This window comes from Nannospalax galili, unplaced genomic scaffold (assembly GCF_000622305.1).
Source record: "Nannospalax galili isolate Female #2095 unplaced genomic scaffold, S.galili_v1.0 scaffold186, whole genome shotgun sequence".
NCBI classification, from domain to species: domain Eukaryota; kingdom Metazoa; phylum Chordata; class Mammalia; order Rodentia; family Spalacidae; genus Nannospalax; species Nannospalax galili.
Genome location: NW_008358774.1, coordinates 8,444,374 through 8,468,648, shown reverse-complemented (window position 1 = coordinate 8,468,648; position 24,275 = coordinate 8,444,374). Strand labels below are relative to the sequence as shown.

Genomic DNA, 24,275 nt, shown 5'->3' with positions numbered 1-24,275 from the left:
ATTTACAGCTGAGAAGTAAGGCCACATACTCAAGCCGTAAGCATGGTTTGCTGTTATCTTAATATTCTTATTGGAAATACCTCTATATGAAGGATTATGGTATTCGTATTGGAAATATCTCTATATGAAGGATTATGGTCTCCATATAGATAATTTCCACAGCAAATTTTGTTAATTATGCTGGAATTCTTGATTTTCTGTTGTTGAGGGACTTCAATCAGACTCCAGGCACCTTCCCTTCCAATACCCCCTTAGTTTTCCCCATCTTTCCATTCTGCCTCAGATCTTTACCTTGGGCTACAGCTATATCAGTTTAGTGTTTAAAATATTAATTTAATATCTACAGATAAAACTGGCACACTTAGCACACTATGAAGTTGGAAGCCTGAACTTCACAAGGCTGTCTCCTTAGAGTCAGCAGTCGCTTCTGTATGTCAAGCACTGTGTTATCAATGAATATTTATGGAGTATTTATGGTCAGAGGAGTGATTCAGATTCATCCTTTCACTAGAGTGTCATATCACTTTATATACACACTCCCCTACACCCTTCAGAATGCATTCTCTACAACAGTCGTAATTGCCTTTCTTCTCTTTTCCTCTAACTACAATTTGTATGCGTGTGTGTATGTATGTGTACATGCATTGAGGGTGCAGGTGAATGCCCATGAGAGCATAAACAAGGAAGCCAGAGCAGGACATCAGCATCTTCCCTTACTGCTGTGCTCCCTGTTGCCTTCAAACAGGGTCTCTCACTGAACCAGCTCATCATTTGGACTAGAGTGGCTGGCCAGTGTACTCTCAAGAGCCACCTGCCTACACCCTCTAATGCTGAGGTTACAGGCATGGGCAGCCACGCCTGCCTTTTCACAAGGGGGCTAGGGAATCAAACTCAGGTACTTATCCTTGCAGAGAAAGTACTCTTACAGACTGAGCCATCTCCTCAGTCCCTCTAACTACAATTAAAGTGGTTTACTCACTGGAGCCATCTGCTCAGCCCATATATACAATTCTCATCTAGTTTATCTGATAGTCGGTCATAAGCCTCTCCTCATTCCAGAGGGTCCCTGCCTTACACCCTATGTCAAGGAACATTACAGAGAGGACAGCCAGGCCTGGGTTTCTACGCCCCATCTGTAAGCAATCATACCACACAATCAAGTTCTCACAAAAACCCCAAAGCACAAGGTTCCCAGAGCTTCTAGATAGTTGAACATGTGGATGTTTCTGATGGACAACCAATGTATCTTTATGATAAATCCATACAAGTATATGTTTTTCTGAGTTCTGTGACCACTTAAGCCAATTAATTGACTCCAAGGAGGAGTGTGTGTGAACCCAACTTATAGCCCATCGGTTCACAAACCCCAGGTTAAGCAACGTGGGGTTTACAACAGGCAGTTTGGGGACTGAGCTGTCTCTAGGTAGACAGAGTCAGAAATGACCCGGATTAGAGAGAACACTGTTGTCTGCAGCTACAGAGTTGCTTGCTTGCTTACAGAGAGAACAGAAATCCCCATGCCTTTTGAGGTCACAGAAGTGATCTGTGCTGTGAGTATACAGCAGGAAAAACTGAGTTTGAGTTGGTTTTCTCTTCTATACCCTCAGGGGCTCCCATCAGTACTTTTTCCCACAAAAATCCAAAGCTGACCAATCCCTCTGATACTCTCCCAAAGAGCAAGTCCTTGGCATACATTTCAGTGTTTTGAATCTCAGCCTGCAGCTAGCTCCTCAGATCCTCAAACTCCTTTCAGGTCTCACTCCACCCCAGGCTTAAGCCACAGTGAGCTGTCTGTTGTTCCCTTAGACTATGCCATTCACTCTGCTCTTCCCCTGACCACATCTGGAATGACACCCTTGTTCTACTGTTTACCATAGAAACTACCATTTCTGGTGCCACACCTTACTTAGATTTAACCTTAAGTCCCAGTGAACAACACACCTTCCTCCCTGGCTGCTTCTCTGCCCCAGAACAGTTAGCCAGTTCTCTCTCTTGAATTTTAAGACTTCTGGCCATCTTTTTCTTAAAGGATATTCAAAGTCTGAATCAGTCCTTCGTTCCCCTCCCTCATGTTTTTCATTCTTAATGAACAGGCAAGATAAAGGTAACCTTTCTTGCCGCAAAACATATAAAGCTTAGTAGACTTAGAGTAGGAACTTGCTAACTCTCTAATGAAGTAGAACAGAACTGGTAGGGTTCCTTAACTCAGAGATTGCTACTTCAAAGCAACATTATGGGATTGTGTTAGGCAGTAAGTGAATAAACAGGTAGCAAAGTGCATTGAAAAACAGTGAGTGATGTATAGGTACAGAGCTATTGTTCCTTTAGCAAAAAAGTCTCTCTTGTAGCACACTTGAAACTCTCATGTTGTCAAGTCAGTTTGGGAACTGAGAAGTTGTCAGTGCACTGAGTCCAGAACTTTGGCAAGAAGCACAAAATAAAGCATATGCCATATTGTTTCCACTTGCCCAAATAGTTCCTTTCAAATCATATTTATGCCACTGACTTCAATTGGAGTTAATAAGGATATAAAAATGTTTTACCTCATGTGGGAAAAATGGTCCAAGGATAGAATAGGCCATCATGCAACCCAAGTTCATGGAAGCAGCTGATACCAGTACAAAAAGCTGTTCTCTTGAAAGCCGCCCAGAGGTCTCTCCTGCACCTCCTCCAGGGCCATCGTCTAGAATGCAAACACAGTGCTATCAGAGAGATGTAACTGGGACTCTGGGTAAAACAAATAAGTGACATCTTACTGCAAAATTACTACAAAGGTCTGCACCTCCTCCAGGGCCATCGTCTAGAATGCAAACACAGTGCTATCAGAGCAAATAAGTGACATCTTACTGCAAAATTACTACAAAGGAAGTAGACTCAGAAGACACTTATTGAGCTAAGGGCCATTCTAAAGATAGCAGTTATGATCAAAGGGAACACAATGCTGGAATTTGGCTATAACATTGAAACACTGCTTTCATTCCTCTTTTAGATATTAAGCCATCTGCCGGGTGTGGTGACACACACCTTTAATCCCAGCGCTTGGGAGGCAGAGGCTGGAGGATCTCTGTGAATTCAAGGCCAGTCTGGTGTACATAGTGAGTTCCAGGCCAGCTGGGGCTACAGGGGAGACCCTGCATTAAAAAATAAAATAAATAAGACCAAAATAAATTAATAATAATAAAAGAAATTAGGCCATTTGATCTATCTTGCCTTCATCATGAGATGGACCTACTTCCTTGGTCTTTAAGAAATCCCTCCAAGGATGAGCACCAGGGCACCAGGGTGATCTGCAAAGGGTATCATGCTTTGAAGAAAAAAAACAATCTCCCTTTTTCAGTTGCTGGCTTCATATGGTACATAGACTCACTAATAAACGTGATGTTGGCTCTTTTTCAGGTTCTAGGACAATACTGAAATCAAGGGAAGTGTAGGAGGAAGAGCACAAGCTCAGTCACTCAATAGGTGAACAAAAGTTCTTGAAAGACAAGTCTCACAAGCATGTAACACTAATTATTAGTCTTTCGAATCAATTTATTTAACACTTATTTCCAAGTTCAAACTGCCATTTAACTTAAAGAACCAATCATCAATCACTAGGTTTCAAACATCCAAGCAAATCCCTCAGCCATCTTTAAATTAAATGGTTCTGAGAGGCAAGAAACTAGAAAAAAATATATTTGATTTACTCTGTGTTCTAGTTTTTTTCTCCACTGCTGTGACAAAACACTCTGACCACTACCAACTTGGGGAGGAAAGGGTTTATTTGTCTTACATCTTCCAGGTCACAGTTCATCAGGAAGCTCAAGGTAGGAACTCAGGGCAAGAACCTGGAGGCAGGAGCTGGAGCACAGGCCATGGAAGAATGCTGCTTATTGGCTTGCTTCCCTGGCCCCTGGTCAGCCTGCTTTCTTATGGAACACAGTCCCACCTGCCCAGGGGTGGCACCACCCACAGTGGGCTGGGTCCTCCCACATCACTTAATAATCAAGAAGATGCCCCATGGACATGGCCACAGGCCAGTCAATGGAGGCAATTCTCCAGTTGAGAGTCCCTCTACCCAAATGTGTTGTCATGTTGACACTAAAGCTATCCAGCATACTCGGTTTTTTCCAAGGTAGCCACTGAAGGCCAGGGGAAATCTGTGCAATACGAGGAAGTCCCAAGAATCTTTAAATGAAAAAAATTGGAGTTGATGAAGAAGAGAAATGAGCAAAGTTGAAAGGGGAACTCAAGGTGTATTCACCAAAGCCAGAGACAATGTCTTAGGCCTGGTGGTGTGCTTAATTGAGGGTTCCTAAATTAAACACATACGACTTAGAAAGCAGAGCTATAGGTTGAAAGTCATTAGAAGCAGTGTCAAATGCAGACCCTAAATTCACCCCTCCAGAGAAAAGAAATCTGGCTTCAACGCCAAGTTCAGGGTCAGGTCCTGCCTCCTTGAATGAATGTCTCAGACATAAACAAAGCCAAGCCTACGTGCTTAATTGAGGGTTCCTAAATTAAACACATACGACTTAGAAAGCAGAGCTATAGGTTGAAAGTCATTAGAAGCAGTGCCAAATGCAGACCCTAAATTCACCCCTCCAGAGAAAAGAAATCTGGCTTCAACGCCAAGTTCAGGGTCAGGCCCTGCCTCCTTGAATGAATGTCTCAGACATAAACAAAGCCAAGCCTACAAGGACCCTCGTTAGAGAGACAGGCCGAATCCAGCGGCGGCGCGTGGCCACGCTGAACACGGTCACCTCCGGTCCCCGCAGCAGCCGGGGAGCCCGCCGCTTCCATGAGTCGCTGCTCTGCTGGGGTCCCGCCGGTGCCCCGGGGTTCAACCGCCGGGGACCTGACGCGGTGGCCGACGCTCGGCGGGGCCCGGATCTCGCATTCCCGGCCGGGAGGGCGGCGATCGGCGCAGGCTCCCGAAACCTTCCAAGAAGGTGGGTGCCGAGGACCCGCGGGAGGAGGGCCGACTGGGGCGGAGCTGGGGTCCCCGCCCCCTGCCACTCAGCTGCCGAAATCGGTGCGGTCCTACCAAACGGGAGAAAATAGCCAGTTTCTTGGATCCAGTGCACCTTACAGACACAAGCAGACCAGAAAACTAGGCTCATGCCTAACCTTTAAGAGTTATTTTTCAGGGTGGAAACGTGTGTGATCTCTGAAAGCCAGACACTAAAGAACCGGAAGTACATTAAACTATGCCCACCACCCGGGGAAAATATTTGCAAGACTGATAAAGAATGCTGAAGATGCTTGGGGAAGTGGCTACCGAACGACCTCTGGAGCAGACGGTCTGGGTACTTAGTCCTGTGACTGTGGATGACAAGGTCAGTTTTTCCACCTCCGCAGCTGGGATTGCAATGCTCGCATTAGCTCATAGACTATGCAGAAAAACTAGATTTCGCTTATCTTCACCGTGTTTACTATTTGATAAGGTCTTGAGTATGGGAATGGCTAAAGTCTCCATGTGGAGCCAAGGCAAAATAGTAGCCGATTGGGTGGGTGGTCTCACCCAAACCCCTCATTGTAAATTTAAGTATGAATGGACCCCTGCAGCTGCTGCCCTCCTGCAGCACGAGGGGTGCTAATTAATATCCTATTATAATGTCTTGCTCTATAATAGAACCATAGTCAAAGGACAGCACTTTGGCAAAATGAGGTCTGAATGACAGTGAGTGGGGGGGTTCTTTGGATCTAAACGTTATGTAGCAATTAATAGGTGGGGCAGAAGTAGGTGGAGCCTTTGGAACCACTCCAAACACAAGGCTTGGCTAAGACCAGATTCTTTTTAAAAAAACATTTTAATTTTATGTGTATGAATGTAAGTGCACCTGAGTCATGCAATGCCTGAGAAGGTCAGAAAGGGGTGTCCTCTGGAACTGGAGTTTCTGAAGGTTGTTAGGTGCCATGTAGGTGCTGGAATTTGAACCCAGATCCTCTGTAGGAGCAGCCAGTGCTCTTAATCACTGAACCATCCAGCCCCAGGAGAGCAAAGGTGCTTCAGAGCACTCATGGAATCTTTAAGATCTAACCCCTTCAGCTTCACCAATCTCAACTTTATTTTTATTAATGTATATGTCTATGTATGTGTGCCATGGGTGCAGGTGTCCACGAAGGCCAGAAGGTATCAGACCCCTGAAGCTGGAGTTACAGGTGGTTGTGAGAATTACAGATGGTTGTGAGCCGTCAGACACGGGTGCTGGGAATAGAACTTGGTTCCCCTGGAAGAAGAGCAAGAGTTCCTTAACCTCTGAGCCATCTCTCCAGCTCTACCTGTCTCATTTGATTATGTGCTTTGTAATCTAACCTCAACCAACAGATTTTTCTTCAGTTATTTCTTTAATGATTTTTCTTCTTTTCTAAGCTCATTTTCTGGACTTCTGGACTCATGTGTTGCAGATGATAGATCATTCAAACTGATCCTCTATTTTCCTTTTCTCTCTCTCTCTCTCTCTCTCATTATTTTTAGGACCATTTCTCAACTTTACCTTGAGAATCCTTTAGACTACTTTTTTCACTTCTGTTGACACCTATTTCCCTCTCTCTCTAACCCCATTTCCTTCTCCTATCAGCAGCTGTTCTTCCATAATTTAAATCTTTGTGTTTGTGTGTGTGTGTGTGTGTGTGTGGTGTGTGTGTATATGTGTTTTGAGTGTATTCTTGGACCATCGAGATGGCTCAGAGAGAGGGTAAAAGTGCTTGCTGCCAAGCCTGACAGCCTGAATTCCATCCCTGGGACCCACATGGTAGCATGCAGTGTTACTACACCAACATTACAATTACTTGAACAAAAAGCCTGACTCTTAAATGTAGTTTTTAAGAGTGGGCCTGAGCTTGGAGGACACTCATCCCCCAGGCTATCTCTTGGGACTGTCTGTCTCCTAGAACTGTGATTGAACTGTCTTGCTGGAACTCCTGTTACAGAGTTCAAGATCATTGGGAAAAGACCACTCAGACTCGAAAAGTTCTGAATCAGCTGAATTTATTTAGCTTGCTAGGGACTGCACTCTCTGAGCCAATTTAGAGAATACAGCAGCCCTCAGAGGAAAGTGAAGCTTTTTAAAGGCAAAACATCCACATCCTAACGAGGTAGGTACAAGCAATCACATGTTTGTCCCTAAGGCCTTGCAAGATCATTGGGAAAAGACCACTCAGACTCGAAAAGTTCTGAATCAGCTGAATTTATTTAGCTTGCTAGGGACTGCACTCTCTGAGCCAATTTAGAGAATACAGCAGCCCTCAGAGGAAAGTGAAGCTTTTTAAAGGCAAAACATCCACATCCTAACGAGGTAGGTACAAGCAATCACATGTTTGTCCCTAAGGCCTTGTATAAGCAAACAGTTACAGAAGCCAAATAAGCAACTAGTCACAAAATATACAGCCTGTGATCCTTCAAGCACAGCCATGTGCTCTGTATGTTTAATCCCTACAGCATCTCATCAGAGGGCCTCGTAGAGCCATCCAAATCTATATGTCCCTCTTAGTCTCTGAAGTCGAGCCATGCTTCTCTGCATGCCTCCTCCTGCCCCAGCATCTGCTGTCTGCTTCCAGAACCTGCTGTCTTTCATCCAAAGTCACACTCTTCCCAATCTCCACTGTGTCCAAGGAAGATGCCAGCACCCACCTGCCTTTTGGGCGCTTTGATATGTTAATTCTCAAACATACCCACATTCATTCATTCTCTTTTGGGGCAGAATATCAAATTGAGGTTGCCTAGGAAACAACAGCAGATGCCCAGGTCACTCAGTCACTGAGTTTGCCAAAGTTAATTAAAAGTCATTAGTGCAGATTATGTCCCTTTTATAAATGTCATTCCTATGGTGGCAGAAGAGAATGAACTCCAGCAAGTTGTCCACTGACCTCTGCATGAGCACCACGGCACACATGGTCCCTATACAAAATAAATAGATATAATTTAAAAAATTAAGTGTGGTCAGGTGTGGTGGTGCATGTCTTTAATTCCAGTACTCGGGAGGGCAGAGGCAGGTGGATCTCCATGAGATTGAGGCCAGCCTGTTCTACATAGTGAGTTCCAGGTCAGCTAGGGCTACAGGGAGACTGTCTCAAAAAGACCAAAAAAAAAGTAAATGTGTTTGTGTTTTGTGTTCATCTGTCACTGATGCGCAGGGTCTGAACCTAGTGTTTCCAGGTTCCTGGCTTTTATTCAAGAATGAAATGAAAGTCCACATAGCTTAGCAACCTGAGATGCCATTTGGCTTGGACTTTGTACACATCCCTCTCTGAAAAATGCACCTAAGTAACTTACTGGCACCTTGGAAGCCCCACCTGCATTGAGCTGCATACAAACCACTCTTCATAGTGGGATGTTTCTCCTTTCCTTCACAAACATCAGATTTAGATTCTATGCCATCTACTCAGCTTACACTGGGGACTGTTCCAGCCTGAACTGGTTTTGAGTATATAGTCAACAAGGCAAAACATTGTCCTCAACTGAACTTTTCAGGAGAATCCCCTATTTACCATCTTATGCCTATGCATAATTGAGTGTGCATAAGATTAAAGTCGGATGCATTATGGGAAGGAAGATGTCCAGTAGAAAAATGATTGTATGATATAATCTATTAATCAAAACAAAGAACCACCTTCACCACACCATTGATAATGAAACTCCTGCTTCTCAAAGCTCATAAAAGGTGCCAGGTATGGTGGCACATGCCTTTAATCCCAGCACTTGGGAGGCAGAGGCAGGTGCATCTTTGTGAGTTCGAGGCCAGCCTGGTCTACATAGTGAGCGCCAGGACAGCTGGGGCTATAGGGAGACCCCGTCTCAAAAAGACAAAAAAAGAAAGAAAAAAAATCTCATAAAAGCAAGCCCTGAACAGTTACCAGGGTAGTTGGGTATCTTCAGTCTTGCGGCCCATGGCTCTCTTGTAGTATATTCTGACCTGTTCTATCACTTTGCTTAAAATCAAGTGTCCTGCTACTTTGTAATCTGTGTGGGTTTTTATTTCATTCTTGAATAAGAGGTCAAGAACCTGAAAAGACAGGGCCTAGACCCTAACCACCAGTAAGAAGCATACTGAACATTCCAGCCTGGACCAGTCGGATGCATACTGCACACCACAGCTCAACAACACAGTGCATTGTGCTGTTGGTTGTTTCCCCTGTGACTGTTACTATAAGTCACAGCTCTATGCTGTTACGTAGCATCTCAAGAGAGTGATTCCTAGCCCCTAAAAGTTCCAAATTCTAAGTTCAGTGTCTAGTGAATGAAAACTGTTCTGTGCCATCTTAAAGTCAAAAAATTCTAAGTTGAACCACCACGAGTCATGGACTATCCCTATTTTATTGTGGCATCTATAATTAATTGCCACCAACTTTTAAATTAAAAAACAAACAGCCTGGTGTGGTGGCCCATGCCTTTAGCATTCAGAAGGCAGAGACGGGAAGAGCTCTGTGAGTTCAACACAGGCCTACATAGTGAGACCCTGTGTCAAATAAACAAGCAAATAAGTAAAACCCCATTGACCTATAGGCAGAAGTTCAACCTCAGTTTCACTGAGACAGAAATCAGAGTGTCAAAGAATTTTAAGGTAGATTGGCATGGTACTGAATTCTATCAAATGGTATTTTTTGTAAATTTGTTTTGTTAATATAGTAAATTACAGTAGTCAGTTTTCTAATGTTAACAAATTGTTGCATTCTTTGGATAAATCCAACTTGGTCTGGATATCTTCTCTTTTACGTATTTGTTTATTATCCCATTTAATTCTATTAGGTTTCCAAGTTCTGATATATATATATATGAGTGTTTCTTCTGGCTCTCCTATGAATTTGCTTTTATCTATGAAATTTACCTTTAGTAATACTCTTGTGCTCTATCTACTATTACTTCCCTAATAGTAACTCATTATGACAACCCTTTATAATTATTATGTGGCAATCTTTTCCTATCTTTTTAGTCAAACTCTATGTTTAAAGTGTGTTGGGGTTGGTAAGAAGGCTCAACAGGAAAAGGCACTTGTCACTAAGTCTGACAACCTGAGTCCGATCTCTGGGAACCACATGGTAGAAGGAGAGAAGTGACTCCTGAAATTTGACCTATGATCTCCATACATGCACTGCAGCATTCATGCTCCTCCCACACACCATGGCATGCACACCCACACACATATACACAGGCTTACATACAGTAAATAAACAAATGTAATAAAAAATTAGTAAAGCATATTATTTTGTTAAAATAGTATAATTGTTTGTTTGTTTTTTTTTTATTCAGGGGCTTGGGACTGGAGAGATGGCTCAGTGGTTAAAAGCACTGGCTGCTCTTGAAGAGAACCTGGGTTCAATTCCCAGCACTCACATGGTGGCTAACAACCCTCCAGAACTCCAGTTTCTGGGGAATCCAGTGCTCTCTTCTGACCTCTGCAGGCATTGCACAGCACAGGTGCACTTATACACATGCAGGCAATATACTCATACACATAGACTGGAGAGATGGCTCAGTGGTTAAAAGCACTGGCTGCTCTTGAAGAGAACCTGGGTTCAATTCCCAGCACTCACATGGTGGCTAACAACCCTCCATAACTCCAGTTTCTGGGGAATCCAATGCTCTCTTCTGACCTCTGCAGGCATTGCACAGCACAGGTGCACTTATACACATGCAGGCAATACACTCATACACATAAAATCAAAGTAACAAAATAAAATGATTGATGACTCAGTGATGAAGAGTACTTGCTACTTGCAAAGGACCCAGGTTCAGTTCCTAGCACCCAGATGATGGTTCACAACTGTCTGTAACTCCAGTCCAATGCCCTCTTCTGACCTCCATGGACAGCAGGCATGCAGGTGATGCACATACATACATACAGGCATTCATACGTATACATAATATAAAAATAAATAAATCTGCTGGGCGTGGTGGCACACACCTTTAATCCCAGCACTTGGGAGGCAGAGGCAGGTGGATCTTTGTGAGTTTGAGGCCAGCCTGGTCTACATAGTGAGTTCCAGGACAGCTGGGGCTACAAGGAGACCCTGTCTCAAAAAGACAAAAAAAAAAAAATCATTCTGATAATCCCTGCCTTTTACTTTGAGCAGTCTATTTACATTTAAAGTTAGTATTGACAGGGATGGGCTTAGTTCCACAGATTATCATTTCTTTTGTATTGTCTCTGCCTCCCCACCACAGGGATTACAAGCGTGCACCATCACATCTGGCTGCACTTAGTTTGGTTCTGGAAATTGAACTCGGGTCCTCATGCTTATGTGGTATGCTCTTAACCGAGCTATCTCCCCAGCCCCTTAGCTTTTAAAAATATAACTTGGCAGGGAGAAGAGGGTGTTGCTTGGGCATTGCAATACCTATTCTTAACTTTTCTTGCTTACTTAGAGGTGAGACTGTAGCATCTCATGAAAAACTTTGCAATTTTTCATACTGCTCTATGAACCTTGGAAATTTATGTATCACTTTCCTCAGGGTGGCCGCCTCCTCCTCCCCCCTCCTCCTTTGTGCTTCAGTTGTCACATTCATCGTATCTATGAAAGCATGATATTTATTATGTAATACTGCAATTTTTTATTTGAAATGGCAGTGTTTTCTTAACTAAGAGGAAGACTGGTTTTTACATTTACTCTCATGTTTACCATTTCCATGCCTTTATTCTGGAACATGGAAGCTTTCCAATCTGATGTCACTTTGTCATTTCTCCTCAACAGGAATTCTTCTACCTTTTAAGCATGAGCCTTCTGGTGGTGACTTCTGTTAGCTTTTGTTTATCTCTGGATGGCCTCATTTGTTTGAAGGGTCTTTATTGAACATGGAAATATGCCTACAAAGCTGTTGTCTCGGCCCTTTCAGGATGTGGGTCTTTTGTCATTATCCCCTACAATTGCTTCAAATAAATCAATGGAATTTGGCATGCGTGTTATTGGTTTCTTGTGTGTAATGTGACTCCCCCGACCTTGGTTTGGCAGCTCTTAGGATGTTCTCTTTATCTTTGGGTTTTAGTAGCTCAGATATGTGCCTAGGAGTACGGTGTGTGTATGTTTATCATTCTGAGGATATAGCACAATTTTTCAATCTGTGAATTTACATACTTCACCAAAGTTAGAATGCTTTTAGACAGTATTCATTCAAATACTTCTGTCTCCTTTTGACTCCTTGGCCCTTCAATTGTGTATACAATGTTAAACATATACATTCTATATATACTAGGTGTATATTTTAGATCATTTTATTTGAACCCATAGTCCAGGGCAATAACTGTGTTCTCCATTCTCTCTCTCTCCACCAGGTCTTTCTGTTTCCCATACTAGCATCAAAAGTGCTAGGATTACAGGTTTGTGCCACCACGCTTGAAGGCTCTGTACATATTTATAAATTGCTTTTTCTCTGTTCTTCAAGCTGAATAATTTCAGATTAGTTAAGTTCCCGATTTGTCACTGCCAATTGCTGCTATAACTTTCTGTCAAATTTTTTATTTCTCGTATTTTACTTCTCAGTTCTCTTTCCTTTGCAGTTTTTACATTTTGTATTTGTTCATTCATTATGAATTTGTTTAAAATTCTTGATTATATTAGATACCTGCTTTAGAATTTTTGCCTACTGGTGCTGGAGACTTGGCTCACTAGTTAAGAGCACTTGCTGTTCTTCCAGAGGACAGGAGTTCAGTACCCAGCATCCATATCAAGTGCCTATAACCCCAGCTCCAGAGGATCTGATGTCCTCTCCTGGCTTCTGTGGGCACCCCGCCACTCACATGCACATACAAACACTCAGAAACACACATATATACATCAATAATTTTTTTTTTAATTGAGGTAAGGTGTCTCACTATGTAGACCAGGCTGGCCTCAAACTTAGAGCTCTGCCTGCCTCTGTCTCCTGAGTGCTGGGATTAAAAGAGTATACCATTATGCCCAGCCATAAAATCTTAAAAAATTGTCTACTAATTCTGAAATTTGATCATATTGAGACCAATTTATGTAGGTCACCTTTCCTCAAGTATGAATCATATTTTCTAGTTTCTTCATACATGTAATAATTTTTAATCATATCAAGGACATAGTCAATGGTATATATATTACAGAGATTCTGAATTCTATTATGGTCTTTCAGTGCAGTGTGTTTAGCTTTACTGTGCTGCTTGGACTCCACTCCATGCATATTCCTTTTGGGAAGAGCCTGAACCCAGGCAGTGCTTAGGGGCAGAGGTTGGCCTCCCTCTCTGGCTCCCTTTTTCTGGGGCTTCTTCCTCCCTGCACTCAATTTCCAGGCTGTACTTGCTCTAGACTCTGCCCTCTGGTCTCCAGGGCAGGAAAACCGAGAATTTCTCCATATGGTGTTGGCTGAGGGACACCAAGATGCATAAAGACAGGAAAGGGGCCAGGACCAGTCCTCTTCCCAGTATGTGTCCCCGTTCCCACTCCAATTTTGTGCTTTTGGTCTTTCTCCAGTATTATCAGGGACTTTAAAAAATCATTTTCAGAGTTGCATGTCATCTGCAAGAGCAGTGGGTTCACGAATTCTCTAGTAATAAAAATTGACTGTGTTGGGGCTGGAGCGATGGCTCAGTGGTTAAGAGCACTGACTGCTCTTGCAGAGGACCTGGATTTGGTTCCCAGCACCCGGTTCCAGGGGATCTGACACCCTCTTCTGACCTCCACGGGCATTGCACAATGGGGTGCACTTACACACATGCAAGCAATATACGTACACATAAAAAATAAAATTTCAAAAATTAAAAAAAAATTTAATTGTGTTTTTATTAACCTAAGCATCTGTGAGGGACTGGATGATAAATCCTGTGTTAGATAATCATTTTGAGACTTCTGATGAGTTCCAACAACCAGAACCCCTGGAATGACCCTATGCTTCCTGTTCCCCAGACCTGACTGTTCAGAACTTTGCTGAGCCATCCAGAACCTTTCCAAGAAATTAGAAATTAATTTCTTTTGTTCTGTTGGTCATGGGCCATTCTATTAATACACTATTATACTCCATATTTTCTATAGTAAGCATGATTTATTTTCCTAGTATTGAAAAGGCAAAAGCTTCCATTTACAAACACAGAGATTTCCTAAAACCTGAGACACAGAGGAAAGCTAGCATCTGTGACAGCCAAGAGAAAATCAGAAAGTGCACATGGCAGACAGCACAGGTGGTCACCACTGACTGAAGCTGTTTAGACTGAAAGTTTAATGGAATGTAACTCAATTCTTTATTCACATTTTTGATAAAATACTTGAGGACTGGATGATACTGGAAGTGGTGTGACCAAGGCCATAGAGTCAGAAAATGGTGATGAGGAACATCTATTTTAAAATCTTTTAATTACCTGTCTGCTCTTTAACTCCCATTTCCGGGATTATTGATTTATTACTGGGGTTACAACTAGGATTTTGTTTATTTATTTATTTTTTTTATTGAGACAAGAGTCTCATGTAGCCTCGGCTAGCCACAAACTTGTTATGTAGCTGAGGTCAACCTCCAGGGCCGATCCTCAGCTTCCATCTTGTTTGAGCCAGGGTCACTTTATTTCTCCACTGTGTGCGCCAGGCTTGAGCTTCTGAGGATTCTGTGTCTCTTACCATCTCCCCCTCCTCACAGGAACACTGGGAGTATAGATGCTTGCCCTCCATGCCAGCTTTCCATGACTTCTGGGGATTCAAACTCAGGTCCTCACTTTCCAGGCAAGCATTTTACCCAGAGCCATCTCTCCAGCCCTAGCTTTGCTTTCTAAGTAACATTTTTGCAGTTCAAATTAAAGATCTTTTCTGTTGCTTATTCTAATTTACATCTTTTCCCTCTTTGATACTGACAAGACATTTTCTCAAAATTCCTACTGGAGGTCTCACCCTCAGCACCTCTGAAGAAACCTTAATCTGGAATAGGGTTATGTGATTAGTTAAGATGAGGTTTCTTGGAGCAAGATGGACCCCTGGTCCAATATGACTGGTATTCTTACAGAAGTGAAAAAGTTGGACACAAAGATAGACATGCACAGACTGAGATGTTCTGTGAGGACTGGGTTTATAACCTGGTCAAGGAACATGACTGACCAGGAGCTAGGAAAGAGGCACGTGACAGAGTCTCACAGCCTTAGAAGCCAGTCAGGATTTGAGACACAAGCTAACACTTTCCTGATTTTTAGCATTGCATTTATGGTTGTTATGGCTGCCCTAGCCAACCACACATCTATATTTAGATGATTCTGAAATCTAGATTTCTACTACTTTTTTTCCTGCCTAATTGTAATATTTGTTCTCCATCTATGCAAATTTTTGGCACAGTGAGATAGAAGCAGTTGTAGTATTGCCAATTCTGTGATGTAGAGTCATCCTTGATTCTCAGTGATCTCCCCCCAACATTTGGGTAGTCTTTCAAATGGCCATGGAGTTAAGAGCATAGGCCTTGCAGTCTACTTCACATTTCTTAGCTACTGATCCTGGGCAAACTCTGTCTTGGTTTCCTTTATTTCTGAAAAATTAATCACCATTATTACTATATTATTATTTTTAGTTTCTGAGACAGGGTTTATTATGTGGCTCAGGCTATCCTCCAATGCATGATCCTCCTGCCTTCACTTTTTATGTACTAGGATTAGAGAGGCCTGTACCATGATGGCCCCACCTTACTTAATAAAGAGAGCTAATATTGGCACTATCAAGAGGTCTTGTTCAACTCTTATTTTGTTGCTATAACAAATATCCTGACCAAAAGCAGCTTAGAGAAGAAAGGGGTTTATCTGGCTTACAATTCCATTTCAGTCTCTCACTGAAGGAAGTTAAGCAGGAACTCAAGCAACTAGTCACATCCCATCCACAATCCAGAACAGAGAGAAATGCATGTACTCATACTGTCTGCTTGCCTCATCTAGTTTGCTCCTGTCCACAGAGTTCAGGACACCCACCCCAGGGAACTAGGCTGTCTTTCCACATCAATTAACAATCAAGACAACCCCCTAATACCCCACAGGCTAATCTATTGGGAAATTTCACATTTGAAGCTTTTTTCTCAGATGATTCTCTTTTTTTTTTTTTTAGACAGGGTTTCACTATGTAGCTTACTACTATGTAGACTAGTCTGGCCTCCAACTCAGATCTATCTGCTTCTGCTTTCCAAGTGCTGGGATTAAGCCATCAGGTTCAGTATGTTCTCAGGGGATTCTAAATTGTGGCAAATTGACATTTAAAACTAAACAGCACAGATCTCTATGACAAGGGCTAAAGTAAGAACTTAGCATAATAGCTGGTACATAGGAAATGCTAAACAAAATTTGTAATTATCACTGTTGTTATAGTGTGTGTGTGTGGTGTTAGGGACTGAACCAGGCTTTGAGCAAGCTAGGCAAGCACTCTACCACTGTGTTACACTATAGCCCCAGCCCTGCTCACAATTTTCTTTTTGTATAAACATTTTATTGATATTTAGGAGAATTGGATGTGTCATCACTATATTACAACTGAGCCATTAATACTGTACCCTCATCAGCATCAACAAATTTATTTTCATGGTACTGCCCATGTGTAGGTTACTTCTGTATGCTTACAAGAGCTTTATTCACTCTGTTCTCTTCATCATTTATAATGTTTATCTTCTTGAGATTAGTGGTGACTAGGGCTTAGCTTTGTTTTCGGCTTTGAAGTTTGCTAGGCTGGCTATGTGCAATATACTCCTGGCTTATGGTCTCTTAATTTGTTCCTGGCCATTGTCCTCGGCATAGAGGGCATCTGCCCAAACATCAGGTGCAGCCATGTGTGTGCACAGGGTACAGTCTACTGTTTTAGATGTACAATTTCAGACCTACATTTGTATAGATCATGTAAATGCTATAATCTGCTTGTATAAGAGCCACAAACCTCCAGTTAAAATTTCTTCCACCTCAGGCTGGAGAGATGGCTCAGTGGAGTACACTGGCTGCTTTTGCAGAGGACCTGGGTTTGATTCCCAGAACCCACATGGCACCTAACAACCCTCTATAACTATAGTTCCAGAGGGAATCTAACACCCTTTTCTAACTCTGTAGGCATTGCACAATACGGGTGCACTTACATACATGCAGGAAATACACTCATATATTTAAAAAAAAAAACAAAAAAAAAAAACCTTTCTTACACCTCTGCCAATATCTGCACTAGAGAGGCTAACCTGAAGAGCCAAGTAGGAGAATCTATTTTCAAAAAAATCATCACGAATGTGCCCTTTAACTTCATTTTGGAGGTTAGACTGACTGTATAACTAGAAAAATTTAAAAGTGGCTCCAGTTCTAAAAGAGAACCCTCATAGTAATTTTTTCTTAATATAAGTTCATTTTCTCTGTATTTACCAAATTGCCTTTTCTTCTGTGAGACTTTTTTTTTCTGGAAAATCTAGTTATACTTATCATTAACTGTTTTTTTTTTGTTTGGGGGGGTGGGGGGGAGGTGGACCTTGCTATGTAGACCATGCTCACTTTGAACTCATACATCTGCCTGCCTCTGCCTCTGAGTGCTGGCGTTAAAGGCGGTGTACCACTATGCCTGGCCATTACCACATTCTTTTCCAAATAGGTAAAGCTTCAAAGTGACTCCCAGAACCGCCAAGCAGGCATGCACGCGTTTGATCTTGCTCTCAGTATCCATGGGCTTTTATTTTTAAAGCAAAGCACAGTAAACATTTGTCTGAATTAGAGGTAAGGAAGCAGGCTCCGGCTTTTAAGGTGAAACTCAAACATTCGAAAAGCTAAGAACGAACACTGTCAATTCACTGAACTTCTAGACGTCTGTGTCTGCACATCTTCCCACCTTCCCACGCTGACCATTTGCTTTTTCTTCACGGCATTCACGAGCTTGCACTGTTCACTGTACCCACAGGTCAGCCCATAGGAAGCGCTCAGTAATTACTGGTTGGCTTAGGACACCTTCAGCAAGAGACGTTAACTACATTCAGGTGTTTCGTGTCTTTACGTGGGAAGCAGAGGAATGGCCAATTCCTTCCAAATTAGGTGTATTTCTTGGAGTGGGCGGGAATCGGCTTTGAGGTTCTGGAATTTCATGCCTTACCTGCCAAGTCCTGGATGAAATGTCGGATTTGTCAAACGCTAGGATTTGTTTTTAACCTACAACACTGGGTTTATTCCCAGGGTCGACCTAGGTGGGCGTTAAGGATGCCTCACGGACGCCAGCGGGACTGCGACCTCGGGAAGGACTCGCGTCAAAACCTAACGGGTCGTTTGGAACCCGCGGTTACTCGGAACCCGGAACTGCCAGCCAGGCCTGAAGGTCTACTTTAACACGCGGTCAGCAAAGGAGGATTTGCGAAACAGCCCACAAATGAGGGACACTCAAGAGTGGCTTGGCAATGAAAAGGCAAGTGTGCCGAGGCTCAGCCTAATCGAACAGTGTAGCCAAAAGGAAATTACAAGCTGTGTAAATCTTAACTCGTATTCTGAGGGAGCCAAGGCGCCTTGTGCCGAGGCTTAGTCTAATCGAACAGTGTATCCAAAAGGAAATTATATGCTGTGTAAATCTTAACTCGTATTCTGAGGGAGCCAAGGCGCCTTGAGCTTCGGCAGACTCAGAGGACAGACTTTTTTGGACCTCCTCGCCCTCCGTAGAAGGCGCTCTCAGGGCCTCGGAGGCCTCGCCCATCGTGGAGGAGGACTGCGTGAGGCTGTCCGCGTAGCGCCTGATGCGCGCGCCGAAACCTGCCGACATAAAGGAAGGACCCTTGGTATACTGAGCTCAGAAGCGCCTTAATCCGGAAACAGACACTCTGGAGACGCGGCACCGCGAGAGCCACCTCTTTCGTAGGAGGGAACGCACATGCGCAAAGATGTTCAGCAGAAAGCTTAAATAGGGTCATGCGGACGCATGCGGCCTTTTCTCCTGCCGCCGCCGAGTCGCTCGGAGGCGGACGCTTGGGGTGAGTCGCGGGAGGGTGAGGCCAAGGCGGAGGTGGCGGAGTGGGTCGGTGTCTTTGTGTGGGTCCACACTGGGATATCTCAGGCGTGCTTTTGTCTTTCAGTGCGTTCAAGATTCGGCTCCACCCGTAATCCATCACCATGGCCGAGGAAGGGTGAGTTCCTGGGCCAGGGTTGGGGAGGCGCGGGCCGGGGCTCAGATACGGGGTCCTCCCGGGCCCTGCCGAGGATGCTCACGGGTTCTGACTACATTTCAGCATTGCTGCTGGAGGTGTAATGGACGTTAACACAGCTTTACAAGAGGTGCTGAAGACCGCCCTCATCCACGATGGCCTTGCACGTGGAATCCGCGAAGCTGCCAAAGCCCTAGACAAGTACGTGTCTCAGTCTCAATACTGTGGGTTGTTGCCGCCCGGACAAAAACTGCAGCCAAGGGAAGAAAGCATGAAGTTCATGGTGTTAGCACAAAAGTTCTGAGTGGCATCCGTCCAACGGGAAACCTAGGAAAAGGTATCAGCTCAGATCTCTAGCCCACTTACAGGTGTGTGGATTGCTGTGTGGTATGGGGCAGCTGCTTGAGTAAAACTACAGTGTTTGAATGATGACTCAAATTGTCGGATACCCCTTCACCCCGTTCATGGGTGAAAAACAGTAGTCTGACAAACCTGTAGCCTCATTTGGAGAAGAGGTGAGGAGGGAGCCGGAGCTTTGTCATTTTGCAAATGAAGCATTGCATTAAATAAAATATTAGGCAAACATTGTAGAAGCATTTGATTTTGAGAAGTATTGGATAGACTTTGTAACGTGTTTGAGGCTGACGTTTATGGCTAAAATGCCGCATGTGAACTCTTTAACATCCTGTTTGAGCCAAGTAAAATGCATTGTAAAGGTCTCCAAGTCATAAATGAACAGTTGAGCTCATTGAATCCAGGTAGACAGCTCAGATTCTGCTGTAAATCTTGTGCAATGCTGTACAATACTTTGATGCCTGGATTGGCAACTTTGCTGAGAGCACTCTCCAATTTAACAAAGGTGGTTTCATTAGGCTGTAAATTCCTAATTCCCCTAATACAAGATGGCATTTTGGGGGATAGGTTGCAGAAAATTATCGGAGTATGTGTATTTAAATGAAAATATTCACTGGTGGATTACAGACTTAAAACAGTTCAGTATGCATTTATGCTGTTTAATATGTCCTGTTTATTAGTTTTAACCAATGTTGCCAGTAATATATTTTTCATGTATTGGTGAATTTAGACCTGAAGTTTTGGCTTTATCTTTGAATTTTGTATTTCAGGCGCCAAGCCCATCTCTGTGTGCTTGCCTCCAACTGTGATGAGCCCATGTATGTCAAGTTGGTGGAAGCCCTTTGTGCTGAGCACCAGATCAACCTGATTAAGGTAACTTATTTTTTTTTTTCTTCCTAAGCTATTACTGGGATGGGTTTGTCATGGTCACGGGTTTGGACCTGTAACTAAGTGCTAGTTTTGTTAATGTAGCTTACTGAGGATGGTGGACTGTACATGATGACAACTGGCTCCCTCTACTGAACTGTCATGAGGAAACTGCCATGTCACCCTTCTGACACAGCCGCCTTTGGAATTCGGTTTACTTTCCACAGCCTTTAAGTTCATCCCTGTTAGTAATGTTTTCTTTGTTTTTGTGTAGGTTGATGACAACAAGAAGCTAGGGGAATGGGTAGGCCTCTGCAAAATTGATCGAGAGGGGAAACCCCGGAAAGTAGTTGGCTGCAGTTGTGTAGTGGTTAAGGTAAGTCAGTACTTTGAAGTTGAAAGTTGGGCTGGGCAATCATTTATAACCTTTTAAGTGTTGAGGTGATTTTATAAAGGAAAAGCATTAAAATAAGCCATGATGGTAAAGCCAGCCAACTGATCTGCTTATCTGAATGTGTATCTGCAGAGAGCTAGAAAAGCTGGCAATAGTAAGGCCATGTTACGAGCCTTAAAGACACCTATAGTCGTTAAGGTCCCTGAGAATGGCTATAATACTACATTGGGGGCATTTTCATAAGACTAATTAAAACTTAACTAGTTCTAAGAAATTGAAAAATAAATTGTAATTTTTTTTTGAAGGACTATGGCAAAGAATCTCAGGCCAAGGATGTCATCGAGGAATACTTCAAATGCAAGAAATGAACAAATAAAAAGTTTGGCTCATTTTTTTTATCTCCTGTTTTCTGTTTGCCCCCTGTAAAGTTGGGCTCCTGTTTTTGTGTAAGACGATTGTTGGCAAATTAACTGGAAGCATTAAACAGCTCCTCCTCTTAGCTCCTGAAAACCTATTCCCCAATAACTGGGATTGGGTGTTTGGCTCTATGGGTAAAGTAAACAAAAATGGGCCATCCATAGGTGTTGGTGGCCAAAGTAAGTTTAGCAAACTTGAGGTTATCCAGTACCCAGTTTAAGCCCTGGTGGCAGAGACTTCTTAAATGTACTCTAGTTTCTAAGAACATGAAAGATTAAAACCTATCTGGTTGAGAGCATGCTTTAGCTGGGTGTGATACATGCTTTTCAGCAGAGGCAGGAGGATCACCAGGCCAGCCTGGTCTGTATAGTGAATTCTGAGTGGCTTCACAGAACAAACTGCTTTTTGCCCAGATGGTTTCTCTAAGCTTTAGGCCCAGCTAGAATGCTAGCATGCATGGAAGGAGCCCTGAGTTCAAATCTCAGTACCACATCAGACCATTTTTTTGTTTGGCATTTCTGATCCCCAAGTTACCCAGACTGGTCATTTGTTAGGCCTTAGAGTTGAATCATCATTGCTATTCTGTATCATCATTGCTATTTGGGGCGGGAGGGATCTGGTTGACCTGGAACAGTAATCTTTCTGCTTTCTAAATGCTGGATTTTTTAATTACTTCTCTGACATCTATAAAATGCTCATTTTTGTGGTGTAGAAGAGTGGGTTTTAGGACATTTCTGTGTGTCAATTTTTTGCCGCCTTTTGCCTCTACAACTGGTCTGCTTCCCTAAGAATCCCTTCTGGGTTAGTCCTAATTAAAATCTATGGTATATGAGCTTTCTGCATCAATGCAGTGCCAGAGGAAGTCAGAAGAGGGTGTCAGATCCTTTTGAGTTATGGACAGCTGCTAGCTGCTGGGAACCAAACCCAGGTCCTCTGCAAGAGCAGCTGGTTCTCTTAACCATCTCTCCAACCCCAGAATCTAGATTCTGAATTGAGAAGGTGCTTGACATTCAGTCTATAGATGCCTTAGAAAGGTCATGACCAGAGCAGGCCTGTAAGAGCTGAAAGCTGCAAGGATAATGGTAGATATAGAGGTGCTCAGGAAACAGGCCTGCAGGAGACCTGGAGAACCTGCTGAATGAAATCTTTTTAGGTTGAAAATCTTGAAAAGTGGGGGTGGGGGGTGGGTGTAGTCCTCTCAGGTTTGGCAAGGATTGGGACTAAATCCAGTGGGGAGGGCGAGGAGTCCATTTAAAAAAATAATCCATGGCCTGAAGCAGGAGAGATGGCTTAGTGGTTAAGAGCACTGGCTGCTCTTTGAAGACCTGGGTTTGATTCCCAGCACCTGGTAGCTAACAACTCCTGTTCCAGGGTGTCTGATTTCCCTTTTGTGACCTTCATGGGCATTGCATGATAAATAAAAGCAGGTTATACCCATAAATATAAAATTAGTAAAACATTTTTAAAATCATGATATGCTCCAAACATTTATTTCTAGTTTGCTAATCTTTACTATTCAGATTTATATTGAAGTCTGCTGGCAAAAGCTTAGAAAGTGTCCCCATTAGAAGGGACAGTTTTCTAAACTACACCTGCAGGTTACTTCTGTTAAGGAATATTTTACTTTGGCACCACATCCAACAACTATAGAGCCACATTTTTAATGTGGCTTCTGTGGTGCTTTTGTCAAGAAGAGCAGACATTTTTATATAGTGTTTTCTTTGTAGTGAACTAAACTGAGCCCTAAAACATCTGACACTAGTGATCTTCCTGTGGCCTAAAAAGGCCACAAGGTTCTGTTACCTTTCAGTTTCTAGTAAGAGAAAGCACCAATTCAGAATGTCAGGACTTCTTAGATCAATTACCAATAAAGTGTTCAAAGCTTGTGCAACAGGGTAGCCTTTTGGGACAAATCAAGATGTTAGTTTCTGGGACTGGGTGGATGTTTTGATTTTCTGTTTTCTCTAACAGGTGCTATTTTTGTAGTAAAACTTGAGGAAAGCGGGGACTGAGACACGGGATCTTGCTGTGTAGTCCAGCCTGGCCTTGTACAGTCCTCTTGGCCTCCATCTTTCAAGGGTGGGATTACACGTGTGACAACATGCCTGACTGAAAAAGTCTTTTAAAGTTATTACACTTTGTGTGTGGCTGTCAGGATAACTTGAGTTGGGTTTTTTCTTCCACCATGGGGAATCCAGGCATCAAACTCAGGGCAAACTTGTCTACAAGTGCCTTTACCCACTGAGCCATCTCACCAGCCCCCCAGTCTGAAGGTTTTTTTAGTTTAAAAGAAAATACTTGTATGTGTGGGCAGGCACATGGCCATGGCACACGTTGGAGGTTGGAGGACAACCCACAGAAGTTGATTTCTTCCCACCATGTGGATCCTGAGGTTGGCAGGAGGCGACTTGACCTGTTAAGCTATTTCTTTGGCCCTTGAAAAAAAATATTTTATGTGTATGAGTGCCTTGTCTGCATGTATGTAAGCATAGCACATGTATGAGGTGCCTGCAGAGGCTAGAAGAGAGTAATGGATTCCCCTGAAACTAGTTAACAAAAGGTTGCGAGCATCCGTGAGGGAACTGAACCCAGGTCCTCTCCAGCAGCAAGTGCTCTTAACTGCTGAGCCATCTCTAGCCCCTCTCAATATTTTTTAATATTTTATTACTTTTATGTATATGTGTGTATTGCCTGCCTGTAGGTAAGTGCACCCGTGTCATGCAGTGCCCAGAGTTACAGACAGTTGTTAGCTGCTATGTGGGTGCTGGGATTCAAACCCAGGGTCTTCTGTCAGAACAGCTAGTGTTCTTAACTGCTGAGTCATCTCTCCAGCCCCTCAATATTTTTTAAAGAAATGATGCAGTATATTCTTGGGGTTAACTTTAAGAGCCATTAATTTAAAAAATATTTTGTGTTTTGGGAAACAGTTTACTTCCTTGCTTAGCAAAATAGCCCTCATATAAAACCGAAATACTTAAAGATTGGGGCAATATGAAGCCAGCAGAGGGCAGTCTAAGGCTGGTGCCAAAAGAGACCTCTGGATAAAATTGAGGATGTGGTTAGCACCAACTACAGCAGTTCTAGTAAGAATCTTCCCACTTTCCCTAAGGAGTCCAGGAATTCTAGTGGTAGGATGACAGGATGCAGGACATTGCTGATGTTTAGGTAACTTGGTTGCATTTCATTTATAGAAATAGTACCATTTGAATT

At 43.0% G+C, this 24,275-nt stretch overlaps 2 protein-coding genes, 3 non-coding genes and 1 pseudogene across 9 annotated transcripts in view; 4 read left to right on the top strand and 2 right to left on the bottom strand.

Moving 5' to 3' along the window:
* Window positions 1-18,115, bottom strand: part of Slc18b1 (solute carrier family 18 member B1) — a 45,620-nt gene extending 27,505 nt beyond the window's left edge. For 2 of the 4 annotated variants that reach the window (XM_029558135.1, XM_029558136.1), the window contains exons 1-2: window positions 18,001-18,115; window positions 2,544-2,683 (exon numbers count right to left, since the gene is read on the bottom strand). In XM_029558135.1, coding sequence (XP_029413995.1) covers window positions 2,544-2,600 — 57 coding nt within the window. In that variant the 5' untranslated portion in view covers window positions 2,601-2,683; window positions 18,001-18,115. Of the gene's footprint in view, window positions 1-2,543; window positions 2,684-4,742; window positions 4,930-18,000 lie in introns of those variants that run through there. The other 2 variants (XM_008822105.3, XM_029558134.1) reach the window with 1 other exon arrangement.
* On the bottom strand, window positions 16,416-16,871 carry LOC115068264 (annotated as a pseudogene).
* A 637-nt stretch (window positions 18,116-18,752) lies between the features above and the next one.
* Rps12 (ribosomal protein S12) lies at window positions 18,753-21,046 on the top strand. 2 transcript variants are annotated; one of them, XM_008822104.3, is made up of 6 exons: window positions 18,753-18,862; window positions 18,965-19,015; window positions 19,118-19,234; window positions 20,158-20,260; window positions 20,529-20,630; window positions 20,954-21,046. In XM_008822104.3, the coding sequence occupies exons 2-6, from the start codon at window positions 19,002-19,004 to the stop codon at window positions 21,014-21,016; spliced, it is 399 nt and encodes a 132-aa protein (XP_008820326.1). In that variant the 5' UTR covers window positions 18,753-18,862; window positions 18,965-19,001; the 3' UTR covers window positions 21,017-21,046. The 2 variants fall into 2 exon arrangements, with proteins under 2 accessions (XP_008820326.1, XP_029413997.1); XM_029558137.1 differs by having other exon boundaries at window positions 18,794-18,862; window positions 18,946-19,015.
* LOC115068270 lies at window positions 19,453-19,525 on the top strand. The gene has a single exon (XR_003847626.1). It is a non-coding gene; the product is annotated as a small nucleolar RNA SNORD101 (small nucleolar RNA).
* On the top strand, window positions 20,377-20,451 carry LOC115068277. Its single transcript, XR_003847632.1, has one exon. It is a non-coding gene; the product is annotated as a small nucleolar RNA SNORD100 (small nucleolar RNA).
* On the top strand, window positions 20,739-20,868 carry LOC115068273. The gene has a single exon (XR_003847629.1). It is a non-coding gene; the product is annotated as a small nucleolar RNA SNORA33 (small nucleolar RNA).
* Window positions 21,047-24,275: the final 3,229 nt, after the last annotated feature.